The 17,329-nt window shown below is 41.2% G+C and overlaps 1 protein-coding gene across 4 annotated transcripts in view; it reads right to left on the bottom strand.

Moving 5' to 3' along the window:
- Positions 1 to 17,329, bottom strand: part of itsn2a (intersectin 2a) — a 45,143-nt gene that overhangs the window by 16,406 nt on the left and 11,408 nt on the right. For 3 of the 4 annotated variants that reach the window (XM_026193949.1, XM_026193951.1, XM_026193953.1), the window contains exons 3-19: positions 11,359 to 11,451; positions 11,196 to 11,259; positions 10,631 to 10,806; positions 10,325 to 10,540; positions 8,110 to 8,203; positions 5,933 to 6,075; positions 5,610 to 5,673; positions 4,108 to 4,245; positions 3,917 to 4,023; positions 3,565 to 3,827; positions 3,337 to 3,486; positions 3,104 to 3,244; positions 2,930 to 3,017; positions 2,704 to 2,843; positions 1,747 to 1,827; positions 1,044 to 1,189; positions 564 to 966 (exon numbers count right to left, since the gene is read on the bottom strand). In XM_026193949.1, the coding sequence (XP_026049734.1) occupies positions 564 to 966; positions 1,044 to 1,189; positions 1,747 to 1,827; positions 2,704 to 2,843; positions 2,930 to 3,017; positions 3,104 to 3,244; positions 3,337 to 3,486; positions 3,565 to 3,827; positions 3,917 to 4,023; positions 4,108 to 4,245; positions 5,610 to 5,673; positions 5,933 to 6,075; positions 8,110 to 8,203; positions 10,325 to 10,540; positions 10,631 to 10,806; positions 11,196 to 11,259; positions 11,359 to 11,451 (2,507 nt within the window). The remainder of the gene's footprint in view (positions 1 to 563; positions 967 to 1,043; positions 1,190 to 1,746; positions 1,828 to 2,703; positions 2,844 to 2,929; positions 3,018 to 3,103; positions 3,245 to 3,336; positions 3,487 to 3,564; positions 3,828 to 3,916; positions 4,024 to 4,107; positions 4,246 to 5,609; positions 5,674 to 5,932; positions 6,076 to 8,109; positions 8,204 to 10,324; positions 10,541 to 10,630; positions 10,807 to 11,195; positions 11,260 to 11,358; positions 11,452 to 17,329) is intronic. The other variant, XM_026193952.1, reaches the window with a different exon arrangement.

The following is a 17,329-nucleotide window of genomic DNA, read 5'->3' on the forward strand; positions in this document are numbered from 1 at the left end:
CTCTCTGTGTTTCTGTGTTAGTCCTGTGACAGATTGGTGACGTTTCTAGGGCGTACCCTGCCTCTTGCCCTCTAACAGCTGGGACAGGGTCTGGCTGGATAAGCCAATGGATGGATTATTAACCAAGCCAAGGGTGAAACTCTTTCTGTATTTCTTATTCCAAAAAGTAGGCCAACAAAAAGCCCAAAAAATAGCAAAAGAAATCACAGCTTGAAGCTGAGTTAACCTCGTATTCTAGAACAGGAATTGACACGCTGACAATTTGGAATCGTGGCAAATGTGCCAACGCTGGCAGCTGTACTTGACCGCTGTGTCACCTTTGATAAATCGAGCCACTGAACTGGACCGTGCTTGTGGTGTTGCTGCCATTTGGTGCATTTTTTTAAATGGACTGTAATGGAATTATCTAACGAGTCTGACACTGAGCCTAAAAAGCCAACAGATCAGGTCCCACAAAAACTAATTGATAATCAAAAGCAACAATATTTTGAGTAATACATATTAAATACATTTTAAAAAGACGAATATCCTGTGTGTTTGCAGCGCGGGTGTGTGCTTCGTACCTCTATGAGACAGTCTGCGTCTACACTCAGCTCATCTGCGTTGCGAGCAACAAAGGAGTACAGGGCTCTGTAGGTGGTTAGCTTGGGTGCCAACTGCTGCCCCATTTCCTGCTCTTCTTTCCTCCTCTTCTCCTCCTCAACCTCTTTCAGTCTCTTCTCCTCCTCGGCCTCCCTCCTCTTCTTCTCCGCCTCTGCCTCCTCCTCTCTCCTTCTTCTCTCCTCTTCTTGTGCTTTCTCCTGGGCTGCCCGGTGGCGAGCCTGGGCCTCTCTCTCTTCCTCTTCCCTCTGTCTGGCCCTCTGCTCCTCCAGAAGCCTCCTCTGCCGTGCCTCCTCTTCCTCTCTCTCCCTCTTCTCTTGTTCCCTCCGCTCCTGCTCTCTCTTTTCTTGCTCCAGCTTTGCCTGTCTGTGGGAAGTAAATGCAGCTTAATAAAGCCACATTATGTCTAAGCAAGAGTAATACAGACAAACCCTGAGATTCACCTGGCCGCCTCTTCTTCTTCCTCTCTCCTCCTCCTTTCTCTCTCCTCCTCCTCGCGGCGTCTCTGGAGCTCCCTCAATTTCTCCTCTTTGACTCTGTGCAGGTCGTCCAGAACAGCCTGCTGCCTCACCTGCTTCTCCCTCAGCTCCTGATGCCGTCACAGAATGTGCAACGCAAGGAGACATGTAAATATCTGTCTAAGACCTTTGTTCTTATCAGCCTTAAAAGTCTGAAAGAACCACAACACAACAGCTTCTCCACACGATGCACTTAGCATGACAAGATGAACATTGTTTTGCCATTTATGATTTCTCATAAACAGCAGCAACATTCACAGAAACACGCAGGCATGCTGTATGTGTATGTGTATATTTTTTTTCTTTCTAACACAGAAGTTGTGCAGGTTAGACATTCTGTGTGCGTGCGTTTTACCCTCGGGGTGCATCCTGTTTACACAGAAAACACAGACTAGAACAAATCCCACAGAGAGAAACAACAGCGAAGGAAGAAGGCATGGTACCAACAAAAACCTCCATTTAAAAATAATTCAAAAGAGCAGGAAAAGATGAACGAGCAGATCAAATCATTGCGGGATGCAAAGGAAAGGAGATTTAAGATTGTTGCTTGAAGGGGGGGGGGGGGGGGGGGGGGGGGGGGGGGGAATGTACAGAGTGGGAAATAAAGCGACAGAGAAAGAGGGTTAACCTTGATGAGAAGGAAGAGCTGGCTGAGGCAGGCCAGCAGAGACAGAAGGCCTCGGAGGACACAGTCGTCCATATCCCCGAGCTATGGAAATAACAGTGTGACGATGGAGGGAGACAAAATGTTTAGACGATGGGTGAGGAGAGCAAAGAAGAAAAGTGTGTCACAAAGGAACAGGCAGAGACAACAAAAATAAAAAGTAAGAAGACACATCCAGGTAGCAGGGAGAAGAAGAAGACAAGAGAAAGAGAAGAGGCCAGGGGTTAAAAGCTTTAAAAGCTGCTTAAGAAATAAACAAACCAAGAGACAGAGACCAAGAGAAAGGGAGAGCAGGTGTTTTAGTGCTCCAGTTATTAACATCAGACTGATGATAAGACTCTGAGAGGACGTCATTCACAGCTATCAAATGATCAGGCTGTTTGATGACAAACGTAGACTTCAGAGACTGTATGTGTGCAAAAATAGTTTAAGTTTCCATTGCCCAAGGGGTGAAACTCTAGAGCTATTGTGACCAGTTGAACAAGATTTCACAGCAAGTTGAAAACGCCCTGTTTTTGTGCTATTTAATATCAAGCCAGAGCTGTGGGACAAAAACAACAGTATGCTTTTGCTTCATTTAACATCAGTGCAATCCATCTTAAAGCAATTTTGCTGCACGATTATATTCACTACTATGAAACTTCTCTTGCAAAATATGTTGACGCTAAATAAAGTCGGGGTATGAAAAACCCAACTTTAGCCTTAAAGTTAGTTTCATGAAGAAATAGTTTCAGATTGTGATGAATGATTTTAAAGAACTGCCAAGGGAGGCAGCTTAGTGTGCTACATACACGTCTCGGTACAAATACAGAATATAAAGTGCCTCCTACAATTTATGGGTGATATCAGAGGCTATGTTCTTTTTTTTCCCCTACAACTTTGGTCTGAATGAGTCTGTAGTGGCCTGAACCAAACACTGACCTTAAGCTCCTTATTGTACTGCTCCATCTGCGTCAGTTTGTCTGTCGTTTCCCTTTCCAGGATGTCAAGCTGGTCCTTCAGCCTCCGGCAGTTTACAGTCTTCTCCGTCACAGTCCCGGTCAGGGAGGTCAAAGTCACAGCTACAAAGATCAAAAGGTCAGAGACATGTCAGACCAGCGGCCAGTGACTAATCTGTGTGACGTGAGAGGAGGCATTTGTCACCCACACGGGAGTTTGTTGAGGCTGATGTTTTGCAGCTTCTCACACAGTCTCTGTTGTTCTGGAACCAGCTGTGAGAGCTTCCTCTGCCACTCCTGCGACCAACCGAGAGGAGAGCGCGTAAAAACACACATGCAGAAAACTGACAGGGCAGAAAACCGAGAGAAACATTTCTGTTAACCTCAAACTCGAGCTGAAGCGCGTTAATCTCTGCAACGCGGGTGTCCCTCTTCTGATTGACGAGGTCCAGCTCAGCCTTCTGAATCCGCCTCTTGCTCTGAGCGTCGCGGAGACGGTCTGAGATCTGCTTGTGCATGTTCCCCTGTGAGATAAATGATATCATGGTGCACCCATGCTTTGATTAGCACTGTGAATTGTAGGTGTGAATATTTATAAGTGTTAATGTAGCCTCACCACAGCCTCTAGCTCCAACTCCAGACTCTTCTTTTTCGCCCTTAGTCGAGAGATCTCCTCTTGCTCCCCCTCTTTCTTCCTGCCCAGCTCCTCTCTTTTCGCACGCTCCCACTCGTCCCTCCGCTGGCGCTCCATCTCCTGCTTCGCTGCCTGGAAGTATGAAGACAGAAGGTTATCAGAGAAGACCATCGATCCCAGACAGCATCACCCGACTGCTCCGGCACTCACCTCCTTCCTCTCCAGCTCTCTCAGCCTCTCCTCTTCCCTTTGTCGCTCCATTTCTCTCTGCCTCTCCAGCCGCCTCTCCTCCTCCAGCCTCCTCCGGTTCTCCAGCTCCCTGGCCTCCCTCTCCCTCCGTTCTTGAGCCTCTCTCTCCTCCCTCTCTCTCTTCTCCTTCTCCTTCTTCTGCTGCTCCTCAAGAGCTAGACGTCGTTTCTCCAGCTCTGCGCTTCCCTTTGCAAAGTTCTCCTTCAGCTTGTCCTCAAAGGACACTAAGAGGAGGGGAAAGAAATAGGTGTATTACAAAGTAAGACAGAGGACGTCCAATGGAACAAAACATGCAGAATTCACAAAGCCATACCGCTGCTCTTGTTCTTTTGAGCAGGTTCTATCTCTGCTGTGTCTATTAAACAGGGAGTTATGTAGGGCCCTGTTCCATTAACAAGCTCATTGGATTTAATTCCTCCTCTGTAACAAAAGCAAAAAGAACATTTGTTCATTTATCTATTTGGTTAATTTTTTAAAAAAATTGTAAATGAATCTCTGTGTTACCTCAGAGAGGGTGGTACTAGGTCTTGTGGCAGAGTGAGTGGTAGAGGGCGGCCCGTCTTAGCCATGTCCACCAGGTGCATGGCCAGAATGAACTCATCAGCCTGCAGCTGGCCATCCTTATCCACATCTGCCAAGGTCCTACAGACAAATCACACAGTGCTGTGTGTCAATAAGAACATCATGGTGAGAAGATAATGAAGTTAGAGATTTTTCACTGCAAGCATCCTTCTGCTGTTTCTGGCATTGGGACAGTAGTGGAAGGAAACTTGGGATATAAATCAAGAGTACTGGGCTCACAGACATTCATCAGCTGATAAAGCGGAGGAGAATGAGGGGATCATCACTGCAAACAAATGGTTTCAGATAATAAGTAATGTTCTTAGTACTGTCAGATATTACAGCTATAACGTTTATAAAATACTACTGAGTCTTATTACTTCAAATGTGTTATTTGCTCCTTTTGTGGCTCACAGTTCCAATAAAATACAGTACGATGCAAAAGTCGTGAGTCACCCTTCATTTCTTTATATTTTGCTGCCAAGGAGCCAGACTTTCCTCTATATTTTAAAGTGGTTTTGAGCACTAGTTCTCCAGGCTTTCTGAAAGTCTGTTTCTTTAGAAGTTGGCTACTTTTGACCTCATTTTCAGTCTAATCCATGTATTAGCCATTTTCAGACTAATTTTTTTGTTGTTGCTGTTGTTTTTTAAGCCACTTAACTCTGACCTATGAATTATTCAAGCATGAAAGAGGTGTACTCGCTCAAGGGATAAACTAGTGTTGGGTGTACGCATAACATAAAACTTAGCAAATTGTCTGTTTAGGCACTTTGTTACCAGCAACCTGTGTCAAACTGACAGCGAACAGGCAGCCAGCATCCTGATTCCTTGAATGTCCTTCAAGAAGTCTGGAAGATTGCTTGCCTAAGGAACGTGTTGTAGAATAAACACATATCAAATATTGACTTTTAAACTTGCTCAAACTGTACAAACTCTGCTTTTGCCTCATATACAGAATTTATGTTTGCACCTATTTCCCATTTCCTAACAGTATAATGAAATGAGGGATGGCTTGAGATTTTTGCACAGTACTGTATAGTCAAATTAGAAATGCTTCAAAGCCAACTTTATAAGTGGTTAAACTCTTTTAACACAGTCAGCGTTGGTATTTACGTTGTCTGCAGAGCTCAATTTTATTATTGAAGCACATAATCAATTATCTGACCATTAAAGAGTGGTACACAGTATTTCACTTAATATAGTTCCATGCTTTTACTTAAGTAAACTCTCCTCTTAACTCTAGTTTACGGGTAAAATTAGCAAATTCTAACCTTTAACCTAAAACAGACTTCACAGACTTTGAGGTCTTGAAAAAAATAGGGGAAAGCGGCAAAAGGGTCCTCACTTTACCAAAATGTCCTTACTTCAATGGTCATAAACTGTCACTGGTCCTCACTACGATAGATAGGCAAGAACATACACAAACATACACACATTACACTCACCAGATGGTAGCTAACTGAGTCTGCGTCAGATTTGATGCCATCAGTGCATTTCTAACCTGAGGTCCTGCAAAGTAACACGTAGATCAGATCAGAACAGCAACGTGAACTCTTACAGTGAATACGTTTGTGTGCTTTCCAAGTTCTGTTAAGTGCAGTTAAGAGCAATTACAGGAGAACGGGAGTGCATGTGTGCAAAGTGAAACTGACCCTAAATTGTTCGCTTTTAAACTCTGACAGGAGCACTCATGTGGAGCCTAGTGGTCCTGAGAATTTCATGTTTGTTTAAATTCATGCGCGTATGTTTGTGTGTGCACAGGACTTACCTGATAAGTAGCCGGTCATGAGCTTGTCTAGTGTGTTGAACTGCTGACGGTACTTGAGTCTTGAGGCCTGAGAAACGGCCCAATCACTAGCGCCCATCTTTGGGGAGTTACTGGCCAAAGATGTGGTGGAGGAGGAATTGGAACTATGGTAAGAGACAAGAAAGGTGTGTCTATATGTCAACAAATCACCTAAAGGGAACTGAAAAAATATTATTATTATATTATATATGATCAGCCTTTTTCTTTCTCCTTAGACCACTAATTGCTTGGAGACTCCCCGGTGTTATTTCTCAGCTCTTAATTAACTGCAGAGGAAGCTGGCGCAAACAGCTAAGCAGACAATGACTTTTGGACAATGAAACAAGACAACATCATACTTTCGGGTTATCATAATCAGCCATTCGGTGGGGTGCGGTGGTTGAATTGTTAGCGCTATCAAGTGGCTGGCTCAAACTGGGTTTACTCTAGGTCCTTATTCTTACAGTCCAAATACATGCATGTTAGTTAACTGTTGACTCCTGGATATGAAGCAGATAAAGTGCTTAAAGTTTATAGAATAAATCATGTTATAAATGTATGGTTACATTTGGCTAGTAGTCAGTGAGACAAGTAAAGTGCTATATAAATACCAGTCCATAATGAGTATGCCAGACCACATGATAGTCATGGTTGAAAATTGTAGCAGAGTGGGAACTTGCAACACTCATTAAGGTTTCAGAAAGACAACAGGAGATGCCAAAGCATTGTTTTTCTGGGTGTATATACGCACAGTAATAAGATTGCAGAAGCACAGACCGGAAAAACCTCAAAGAACTATCAAGCATCTGTCCTAATATTAGAAAGTCTAACAGCTAGAACTGGAAGGTAAAAGCAGCTGTGGGATTAAACTGCATCTATTTTACTTCTTGGTATGCTGGTGCCCTTAATAATGCTTTCCTTACCACCTACACCTGAGGTCAGGGCTTATTGTGTGAAGCACTAAGCTATTCAAAACAATGAAATCAGATACTATTTGCGTTGTTTTCCAAACCCACTCAAAACACCATGAGGTGGACAAAGGATATTAGATATTCAAGAGGACTTGGCTGTCAGAGAAACTGCAAGAGGACCTTCCAAACCTCGGCTGATATTAAAGTACATCATGCCAAAACGGAGATGAAAGCTTCACTGGCACATAAGTAAAACTACAAACCCCTCTAGTCGCAGTCTTATATTTCATTTTAGACATGAGCTAAAATTCAATTTTGATTTCATTTTAGAAGTGAGCAGGCCAAAAACAAAGAAAAAACATCTATTCAGTGGGCACAAAACAGTATGAAATGACACACTATGAGATCATTGATGTGATGGCCTAATTCCCCTAAAGTCACCAGCTAAAAAAACAAACAACCCCCACATGTTTTAAGCTGCAGCAGCAATTTGGGCTTATTTCTGGTGACGAAGATTCAAGTAACTTATTTAACATTTTGTTTGCCTGTTTTATGTTACCTAATATCTTACCCTGAATAGGAATGACTGAAATGGGGACACAGTGGCTTATGGAGACCACAGGGACCAATGATCTACCTACCTTATGTCTAGGTGACTATAGACAGATGACTATATAACATTTACAAAAAAAAACATTGTAGTTGCTCAGAAAAATAGTCATGACTAATAAACCTTCATAGCATTCTAAGCATTTAAGATCTATAATGACCTCGCCCATTGAGAATGCTTTTGGATTCCTGTTCTCTGACGTTTTCGACTCTAAACAAGACAACTTCCTGCTATTGCCAAAACCCTCTGATTTCAAAATGTTTTTCCTGTACTCAGTGTTATCTGGGAGTTTCATCTCTGTTTGTGCTCTAATTCTCAACCCTTTCCTGCTGAAATCACGGCATGACTGCATCTGTCTGAGTGCTCAAACAAGCGTGTGTAGATAACAAACGGGATGTTTTAAAACCAGTAAACCCTAAATTTAACTGACATAAATATTTCTAAATTCGTCTTTCAGCATGACTTCACTTATGTAGTACACACATGCAGCATTGATCCGAATCTCCCGTTGCGCCACATCTCAAAGGAGCTCTACTGGATTGAGATCTTGCTTAGTTTGAAAGCATTTTCCTAGAGCCCAAGCACATCTTTATTACATGCTAATAACAGTTTAGTAATTTGCTCAGTAATAATCTCACCTGCTCGATCCCAGGTCGAGTAGAGAGTTGGCCTTTGACATGCCAGTGGACGGGGAGAAGGCCATAGGAGAGGAGAAGCCAGAGAGAGGAAGTCCTGTAAATGCAGTTGGAGACACTCTGTTAATGGTAAAATCTCCATTTGGGAAATTCAAAAGAATGTTTCAGTTTACACATGGTACTATATCCAGATCAATTTATGACATTCTGCGAACATGCAGACTGCTGCTGCCCTTGGTGGTACGTACGTCTAATCTTATCTGCTCATACTTTACAGTCGCTGCACACAGACCTCAACCAGCAAGGTTATTAACATCTGGGTAAGAGATTGTGGTTGGCTGCAACCACTTGCTAAAGAGAGTCTCAAGAGCTGTGGCACTGATATATTTTCATCAGAGAGGGAGAGAGAGAAAAATGGAGGAGGAACACCAAATAAAAGGCTAATCTCACACTAACTCTTATTAGATTGCTCATTTCACAGCCAGAAATCGTACTGGAACAGACTGAGTAAGATTAAAGAGAATGGCCACGGAACAGATGGAGGAGGTGAGAAATGAAGAGAACAGACTGAGATGTAAGAGAAATCCAAACAGAAGAACTGCTAATGTATATATAACATATATGTTCCCACAGTTGATATAAATTAACTTTCCTATCTGAACTGCAGCGAACACTGAGTGTGTGAAAAGCTGCAGTGCTGCATCTCACACACACACACACACATATATATATATATATATATATATATATATATATATATATATATATATATACATATATATATATACACATATATATATATATATATATATATATATATATACATACATATATATATATATATATATATATATATATACATATATATATATATATATATATATATAGACAGATATGCCTATACTAAATGCAAAGCATGCACGCATCACAAGACCAATATAAGACTTGAGGGAGTAGAAAGATAAGGTGCAGCTCTTTCATGTTCCAAGCGTAATCCTCACTGCTTTACTGCACCACTGAAGCTCAGGACATGAATAACTGACCCTTACACATAAAATATTAACAAATTAAATAAATAAAATCCTGTATGCACCATGCTCCATACTGTTCAACAAAAATCTAATCTCCCTGCAAAGCTGCTAAAAAAGCAGGAGCAAAGAAGTTGCAGATTTCAGCTTTATCAAAATACAAATCTGCGTATTTCATTTCACACGCAACCAAGTCATGTTACTGAATTACACCAAACATTTATGTTGGGTAAACTGGGGTTAGTTGATTAGCTGACAGGTGATTTTTGGTTTATTTATTTATTTTTACTTTGCAGAGAGCTGGTTTTGGTGAATCATCAGAAACATTTTCGGTGGTGAAGATGGTGGCGATACTTAAAAGTTTTGCAAGTATGCGTTTCAAAGTTGGAACATATTTGGAAATATGATTAGGCTAACATAGCTGAAACAATCTGATCATTTAAATGGATGCTCCTTATTAGAGCCATACTGATATATGATTTTTAAGACGATAACTGGTCATTTAAAAAGCCGATAATTCGATATAATTGTTTTTTTTTAAAACAAGTTTTTAAGTCACTTTTTGGCAAAATTACTGTTAGTCTTCAACACAGTCTAAATTATCTTAAGTCAACTTTCTGGTAATTTCTTTAAGTAGCCTTCAGGCTTTTGAAATTACATTCAAAGCTCTTCTTTGGACGACAGCTATCTTTTGTTCCATTCATAATCTATTTATGACAGGCTGCTAGTAACAAAGTGCATAAAGAGACTATTTAAAATTGTTTTTTTCTCATAAGTTCTAATAAATTAGTCAGGCTCTAATTTTTTTGGTACTTTGTTTTATTTTTGTGAAATGTAAAATCTTCCTACTATACTGGTTTGTTAATCAGCTTTTTGCTGAGTGTCATTTTTAAAGGAATTTATAATATCGGTTTATGCAAGCAATAAGTGCAATCAGGTCATGGGACCTTGTTATGCAATGTGCAAAGTTATGAGCAGATTACAACTGCAGTGGCTTTATTTGCTTGTGAACAAGATAACATTGATGTGTGTCACTGAAATATCGTCATTAAGTAAAATGAAATGAAATGGCTCTGGAGCATGACTCAATATCTTCAGCCTATGTTCACTTTTAGGCTCATTGCTGGAGCTAATCCATTGATCGTTATCTATTTTGTTTTGCCCAGAATGGTTCCCACTGCAGAACCAACCTGCGTTGTTAGGAACGAGTGGTGGGGTGAGGAGGGTGCCGTTGTGGAGCCCACAGTTTCCAAGCGGGGTGATAAGTGGCAGAGTCACAGGCGTTGGCAACAGGGGTTGCATTGAGGGCATGGGGGGGTTAACTGGGATGGGTGTGAGGATGGGCATGGCTGACATAGCTGACATGGATGACAGACCAATTGACAGGTTTGGCATAGAACCCATTCCTATATGGAGGAAACACACAAAAAAATCAATCATTTTGTAATTTTTTCAAATGCATAATTATCTAATTTTGGAGAAAAACATGCTTGTACCAAATCGTGCTGAGGAAGCGACGGTTGAACCGCAATTGGAAGCAGGAGGCTGCTTCATGACGACTGGCAAAGCGGAGGGCAAGTTGCGTCCTTGAAGTTTAAGTTTGATGAGCTTCATAGCAATGGAAAACTCCACTTTGTCCATTTTCCCATCACTGTCCATGTCGGCTAAGTTCCTAAAGGAGGGGAAGAAGAAAATCTGGAGTATGTAATGATCTGTGTGTAGCAAAGTGTACATTCCTATTTTTCTTTCCCTCTTTATTGAAACAATAGAAAAAAAATCACTGGGGACAAGGTTGTGGTGGGATTGAATTCCAGTCTCATTTCACACACACACACACGCACACGCACACACACACAGAAAGCGAGTTCTAATTACAGGACGCCCCCGCCCTCTCTTCACTCACATAGTTTACTAGGTGTGGCAGGCTGTGAAGGAAATAAATGCTCAACAGGAAGCTGAATGCAAGCCAGTGTAACAAAATCTTGGCCCTACTGACCCACTTGCTCCTGCTCAGCATTGAGTTGTGACAAGAACTTTGTCAAGTTGTCAGTCAGTGCTTACCAAATCTCAGCCAGGACAGAAGCAGGCAGGCCGGACTGCAGGAAGAATTTTCTTGCTTGTTCTCCTGCAGGTAAACAAAAAAAAAAAAAAACATATGCAGCTCACTTACTGCTAATGACACAACCTCCCGTTAAACAGTCTGTTTCTTATGAGAACAGCCTACCTGAGATGTAACCGAGGACGGGGGAGAGGGTCTCAAACTGTTTGTCATGTTTTGCCCTCTCCTCGGGAGTAATGGCCCACACACTGGCTCCACCTGGACAAAATCAAGACACAGTTTTAGTATTTTAAATTCTAAACAAAAAGTGACATTAATGTTGTTGATGTGAGTCCAGCTGACACAAAATATAAGTGCTGGTAATAGCAGGAAGTCAAGTTTGAGTTCACAACCTATTTTTGGGCCTTGGCTCTTTAGTAATAATCTGAGTCTGCTTGTAACCCCTCTGCACAGGATGCATAACAGCATGCCAGGTTTGAATGGCAAACCTAAAGAGTCATCTAAATTCCTGGGTGCTGTACATTATAGTGTTTTTTAAAGATCTGAAGAAGTTAAATTATTTGAAAGGAAAATAGAAAAATAAAATTTGTTAGTCCATCCATCCATCCATTCGCTTCCGCTTATCCTTTTCAGGGTCGCAGGGGGCGCTGGAGCCTATCCCAGCTGTCATAGGGCGAAAAATTTGTTAGGCACCATCTAAATGATCAGTTACAAATGTTGTTTGCGTGGAGCTGCTTGAAAATCTTGTAATCTAATTTATGGCATCTAATATAGACAACAAATACACTTTCTATATAAAAGTACAAGCATACCAGAAAGGCACTATATCTCAGTATGAAAGAAAGTCACCCAGCTTCTCACATAAAATCGATTAATTCTTATTTTGCCTATACATCACTGCTTCATTAAACACTATTAAATCTGGACGAGTAGTTAGATAAACCTGTGGTCCTACAAATGCACAATATCAAGTGATGCATTGATGCGGTATGCTTGGTATAGCCCCCAGAACTTGGAAATAATCTGTAAGGAAGAAAAATGAACATAAAAGAAGAAAGCTCTACAAATTTAAGCTATTATGGGAGGGGAGTGATCCACCCGTCTCCACAAACAAATTCAAACACATTTAAAGTCAGCGATGGATCCCCGGGCAGATGCGCTAATACAAAATTCAGCTTAGTCTTTTATTCCTCTACCAAACCATACAAAATGTGTGCATAATTTCCAATCCAAATGAGATTTTCAGCTGAGATGAAAACTCTCTTAAGCAGCTCACGATGATGATTAATGTATAAAAATGTCCAGTCAGCTTTTTTTCACCCCAGCTGCACTCTTGCATATCTCAAGGTAAGTTGAGGGTTGGCCATGAATTAAAGATGAAGTCTGATGTGCTGTGTGACCGATTCGAAACTCAAGTCTTCCTCAATTTCACGGAACGACTTTTAACGGCGGGGGAGTGAACGATTATGTTCAAGGACAATAATCAATTCATCATAAAGGAAGAGCTTGAATCCATCCAACCATAACACAATCGGGACATATTTTACGCCTTCTCTCAAACTTCTTTCACGGAACTTGGAAGCTTTGAAGACATTTTGTGGCAAAGAACTGACGGTATGCACCGACGGCTCTCCCCTCATCGCAGCAACTGAACAACAGATGAAGATAAGGAGACAATGACAGATAATGAGCCTCGCAAGCGCGTACAGAAGGAGAGGGGTGTATAAAAGAAGTGACGCTAGGCTAATGCAGCGAATCTAGAAACAGGTTGGAATGGGAAACCGACACAAACACGACTCAACTGGGACAAACAAACTTTTTCGTGTTCTTTTTTAAGCTCATCACTCTCTGCTCGACAGATGCGCTTTCTTCGTGCTGACAGCTGTTACCATATTGATCACGGTGGTACAGACATAAAGCAAAATGTGCACCAAGATTTCACAAATAAATAAATAAAGTGGGATCTAGTTTGGGAACGAAGGCAACATTAACTTGCAGTAAGGATCACGATCAAACCCGTTTTCTCACTTTTATAATAAAAATAGCTCAAACCAGAAAATGCTAGAGTCTCAAAGATAACAATCAACTTCTTATTGTTATATTAAATATAATAATATTATATTATTATAGTAAAAGGAGAGAAATATTGAAAGACACCTCAAAATCTAATCACTCTAGTCGATTATAAAATATTCAAACAGACAAAAACTGTCTTTTCAGAATATTAGTATAAAAAAAACAAATTAAAAAAAAGGTCTTTTGAGCGATTACGGGATCCTGTCTTCAGAGACATGGCTTCCAGGCTCTAATTTATTCAAGTGCTTCAGGAAATACCACCCTGCCCATGATGGAGCTTCCACTCTAGCTCTAACCCAAACAATCCACTGACCTTTGCTTAACATACTTCATATACAGAAGACTGACACAATGGAGTGTAGAGCTTCAGTAACAGCACGCTACGTAGCCAGAAAATGAAAGTAGAGCAACTTTAGAGTTAAGAGCAAGAAGATCCAATGTCTTTTTCTAAAAGTGGGAGCAGATACAATCAAACACTGATAATGGTTTGTTTGTTTGTTAGGAAATATTCTAGCCAAACCTCTGATATGGTTTCAGTGTCTACACAAACCGCCCGAAACCACCACCAGCAACACCTGTTAAGGTGGACGCTTCCCCCCCGATAAAGCCAATGTTAGCAGCACACAGCAGCCGACCCACTTTTAGCCACCGTCAGCAAAATGCTGCCATGAAAAGGAGAAAGTAATTAATCTCTCACAGAGATGTGAGTATTCTTCACATTGTCTCATTGGCTGTGAAAGCCCCCATTTGAAGCTATTGTAGGTAAGAAAAGGAAGGCGAGATTTAGCACAGTGCCACTGGGACATGTAGCTCGCATGGCCACATCCACAGGCCTGTCAGTCGATTCAGTCTGTGTGTCAGTGAGGGCTGAATGCTATGTGAGTAAGTGGGGCACTGCAAAGCTTCTTACACAGCCATGACCGAATCCATAGGGGTCTTCTGTGGCTTGATACTTATACTGGAAACATGTGGCCACTCGGTATGACTCCTGATAAAAAGATGGTACAGTTACGATTTACTAGTATACATAACCTGACAGTGAACACCACAGGGTTCCACACTCTTGATACATATTCACAGTATTTGCAAATTTCAGGCACTTGTTATGAAATGTGGATTGGGTATGTAAGGATTTTACACTAATTTGATTGAATATGATTTATGCTTTTAATAAGGCCGTACAGTACTGAGTCACCCTCGTTTCTTTATATTTTATTGGGGAAATGAGAAATGTGTGCAGTAGTTTCATTACGTAAGGCATAAACAGACAATTCTAACATGGCACGCTTAGGCTGTCAAGGTTCTGGGTCAGAATGACCCAGCATCTTCTTTTTCTTGTGTTTTTGTATTATTCTGTATTATGGTTTAGGTTCTGATTCCTTAGTTGTGCTGTTCTGACTATTATTATTATTATCCTTGTGTTAGTGTAGTTCGGTGTCTAGTCTGCGCCTGCTGTGTTTCCTGTGTTACTTTGAAAGTCCGTGTCTCATGTCAGTGTGTCTAGTTTTGCTTCCCTTGTCTTGTTAAGTCTGATTTCTCCCAGCTGCGTTTCCCTCCTGTCTCCCATTTCCTGATTACTCCAGTGTGTATTTAAGCCCTGTGTCACCTCGTTAATGTACGTTCACACCCTCATACCTGGCTGTGTGTTGTGTCTGCCTGTTAAACCTTGTTGTGATTCCTAGCGTATTTAGTTTTCTGTTCTTTTGCTGTCCAGCAATAAAAGCTGCACTCTCAGTTTAATTTTGCTGTCTTGAGTCGTGCACGTTGGTCCTCCACTCCTGCCTGCTGCACACAGATCATGACATAGGCAAGCTTTCATGCAACATTTTTAAGTAATTATCAAGAGGAGTTGTCTGGGACTTTAAAAAGCACTTTTGTTGGTGTTGGCTGCCTTTTGTTCATTTCTCTGTCACGATTAGTCCACACTGCGTCATGTTGAAGTCCAGGCTCAAACTATGACTGAGCCTTCACCAGCTTTTACAGAAGACTGTAGACACTCAGTTTTACCGCTCTCGTCTGACCTCCTCTGCACATACTGACAAAAATTCGAAGCAAAAATCCTAATTTGGATTCATCACTCCATCAGACCTGCTGACACTGATTTTCCAATGCAGTCTGGTTCTTGTGTAATTTGGCATACTTGAGCCTTTTCTCTCCGTTTCGCTTCCTTAACAAAGTTTTCTTGACAGCCACCCTTCCACTGAGACCAGTGAGGCTTGAGTGAAGAGTACATGGATCAACAGAAGAGTCAGACAATTTTCCCCAATTTATCAAGGACATTTATCAAGAAATTAACTTTTAGATTCCGTTCGTCTGCTGTAGTTTTATAGGCCTACAAATGCACACCATGCTGACATATGCCAGGTTTTCAGCTAACACCTATTTGGGAATCACCTTGTTGGTGCAGAAAAACTATTTTATGCCTGTCACTGTGTCATCTCTGACATTTTTCACAGATTCAACTCAAGTCTGTAATGTGTAGACACAACACTTGTTCATAACTTGAATTAGGGGCCTTTTTGTGATTGAATGATTCATAGGTCAGTTTTAAGCAAGTAGTCAAGTACAAGAACTGGACTGAAAAAGAGACAAAAAGCAGTCAATGTAAAAATAAAACATTTAAAAAGACCTTCAGAAAGCCTCAAGAGCACTTTAAAAAATTACAATAAAGTTTGGCTCCTTGGAAGCAAAATATATAGAAAAGAGGGGTTGCTCAGTGTTATGTACTGCCATGACTGAGTCAGCCGGTATCAGTGTGAGTCAGTGTACTGTGTTGTCTTCTATACCTGCCAGTAGCAGGTAATAGCAGGTATTTTCTTAATTTAATGACAACAAGAAGTTTTTGAAAATCTACCTTCAGACATTATTGAGACCAAACAGAAAAAAAAAAAAAAATCACGTCCCTAACTCTTACGGAACAGGATCCACAGCAACATCATCTACAGACTTTATTAAACCAACAGTACCACGGCTCACCTACTCAGCCGCCTTTACCTTGTGTGCTTTCACTTCCCTTTGTCAGCCTGTGTGCCGTTGTCTAGGTGGCTGCTAAATCCTAAGGAGACGCTCGAGTCAATACCCCAAACACCCAGCTCTCGTACTCCGAGGGAAACCACATCACTGCTTTTATAACTATTTACATATCAAACACCTCACCCGGGGAGGACAAGTTGATGGTTCAGATAACTGCATTGGATCAACAGTCTCTGCAAAGCTTCGGTGTACGCACAAACACGCACTTCTCCTCTACGACTGTTGCATAAAATTCACCTGTTTTTAAAATTCACTGACTAATGACTGTGCAAATGCCTCATTGCAGGCTCACTGTGTTAATGAGAGTGTAATAGCGCAAATAGCTCTGCCTCCCATATAATATGTTCCCTCGGAGGAGCTCATCATATACCGATTACATGTTTCTTGATTCTCCCCTCCGTGCCATTCAGCTGGATGGGATTAAAGCGCAGAGAGAGGGTAGTTGTGCGTTTTGGTGCTCTGTTAGACTGAAAAATTAGGTGTGTAGATAAGACGCACACGCAGACACACACATTCCCTCTTAGGGGTTTTCCACAGAGGGCTTTGAGGAACGGTAACTATGTTCTGCGATCAAAGGATGAAGACAAAACACACAAACACACACAAACACTACTGAGAACTGTGGTTCACAGAAAGGGCAAAAACGCTGAATCACCTTCAACTCGGAACAATAACAAAGACAGACACACAGAAAGCAGCTAGATAGACTTTCCTGTCATTTTTAATGTGCTCTTGAGCCTTTTCTAGAGCAGAAGGTCTTTTAAACTTTTCTTTCATTCCACTGCTTTTTCTCTTCTTCAATCTAGTCCTTGTACCGGACCACTTTCACAGGAATGTTTTGTTTTTACTTGTTTTTTGTTTTTTTTTATTTGTTGTTTGCCACCTAACACTGATGTATGAATCACTGAATCACAAAAAATGGCCCCTAACTCAAGAGATGAACTAGTGTTGTGTCTACACATAATAGCCAACCTAAAACTATCTAGATGAACAGCATCTAAAACTCATGTCCTTAAGAAATAGGAAA

This window comes from Astatotilapia calliptera, chromosome 15 (assembly GCF_900246225.1).
Source record: "Astatotilapia calliptera chromosome 15, fAstCal1.2, whole genome shotgun sequence".
Taxonomy (NCBI): domain Eukaryota; kingdom Metazoa; phylum Chordata; class Actinopteri; order Cichliformes; family Cichlidae; genus Astatotilapia; species Astatotilapia calliptera.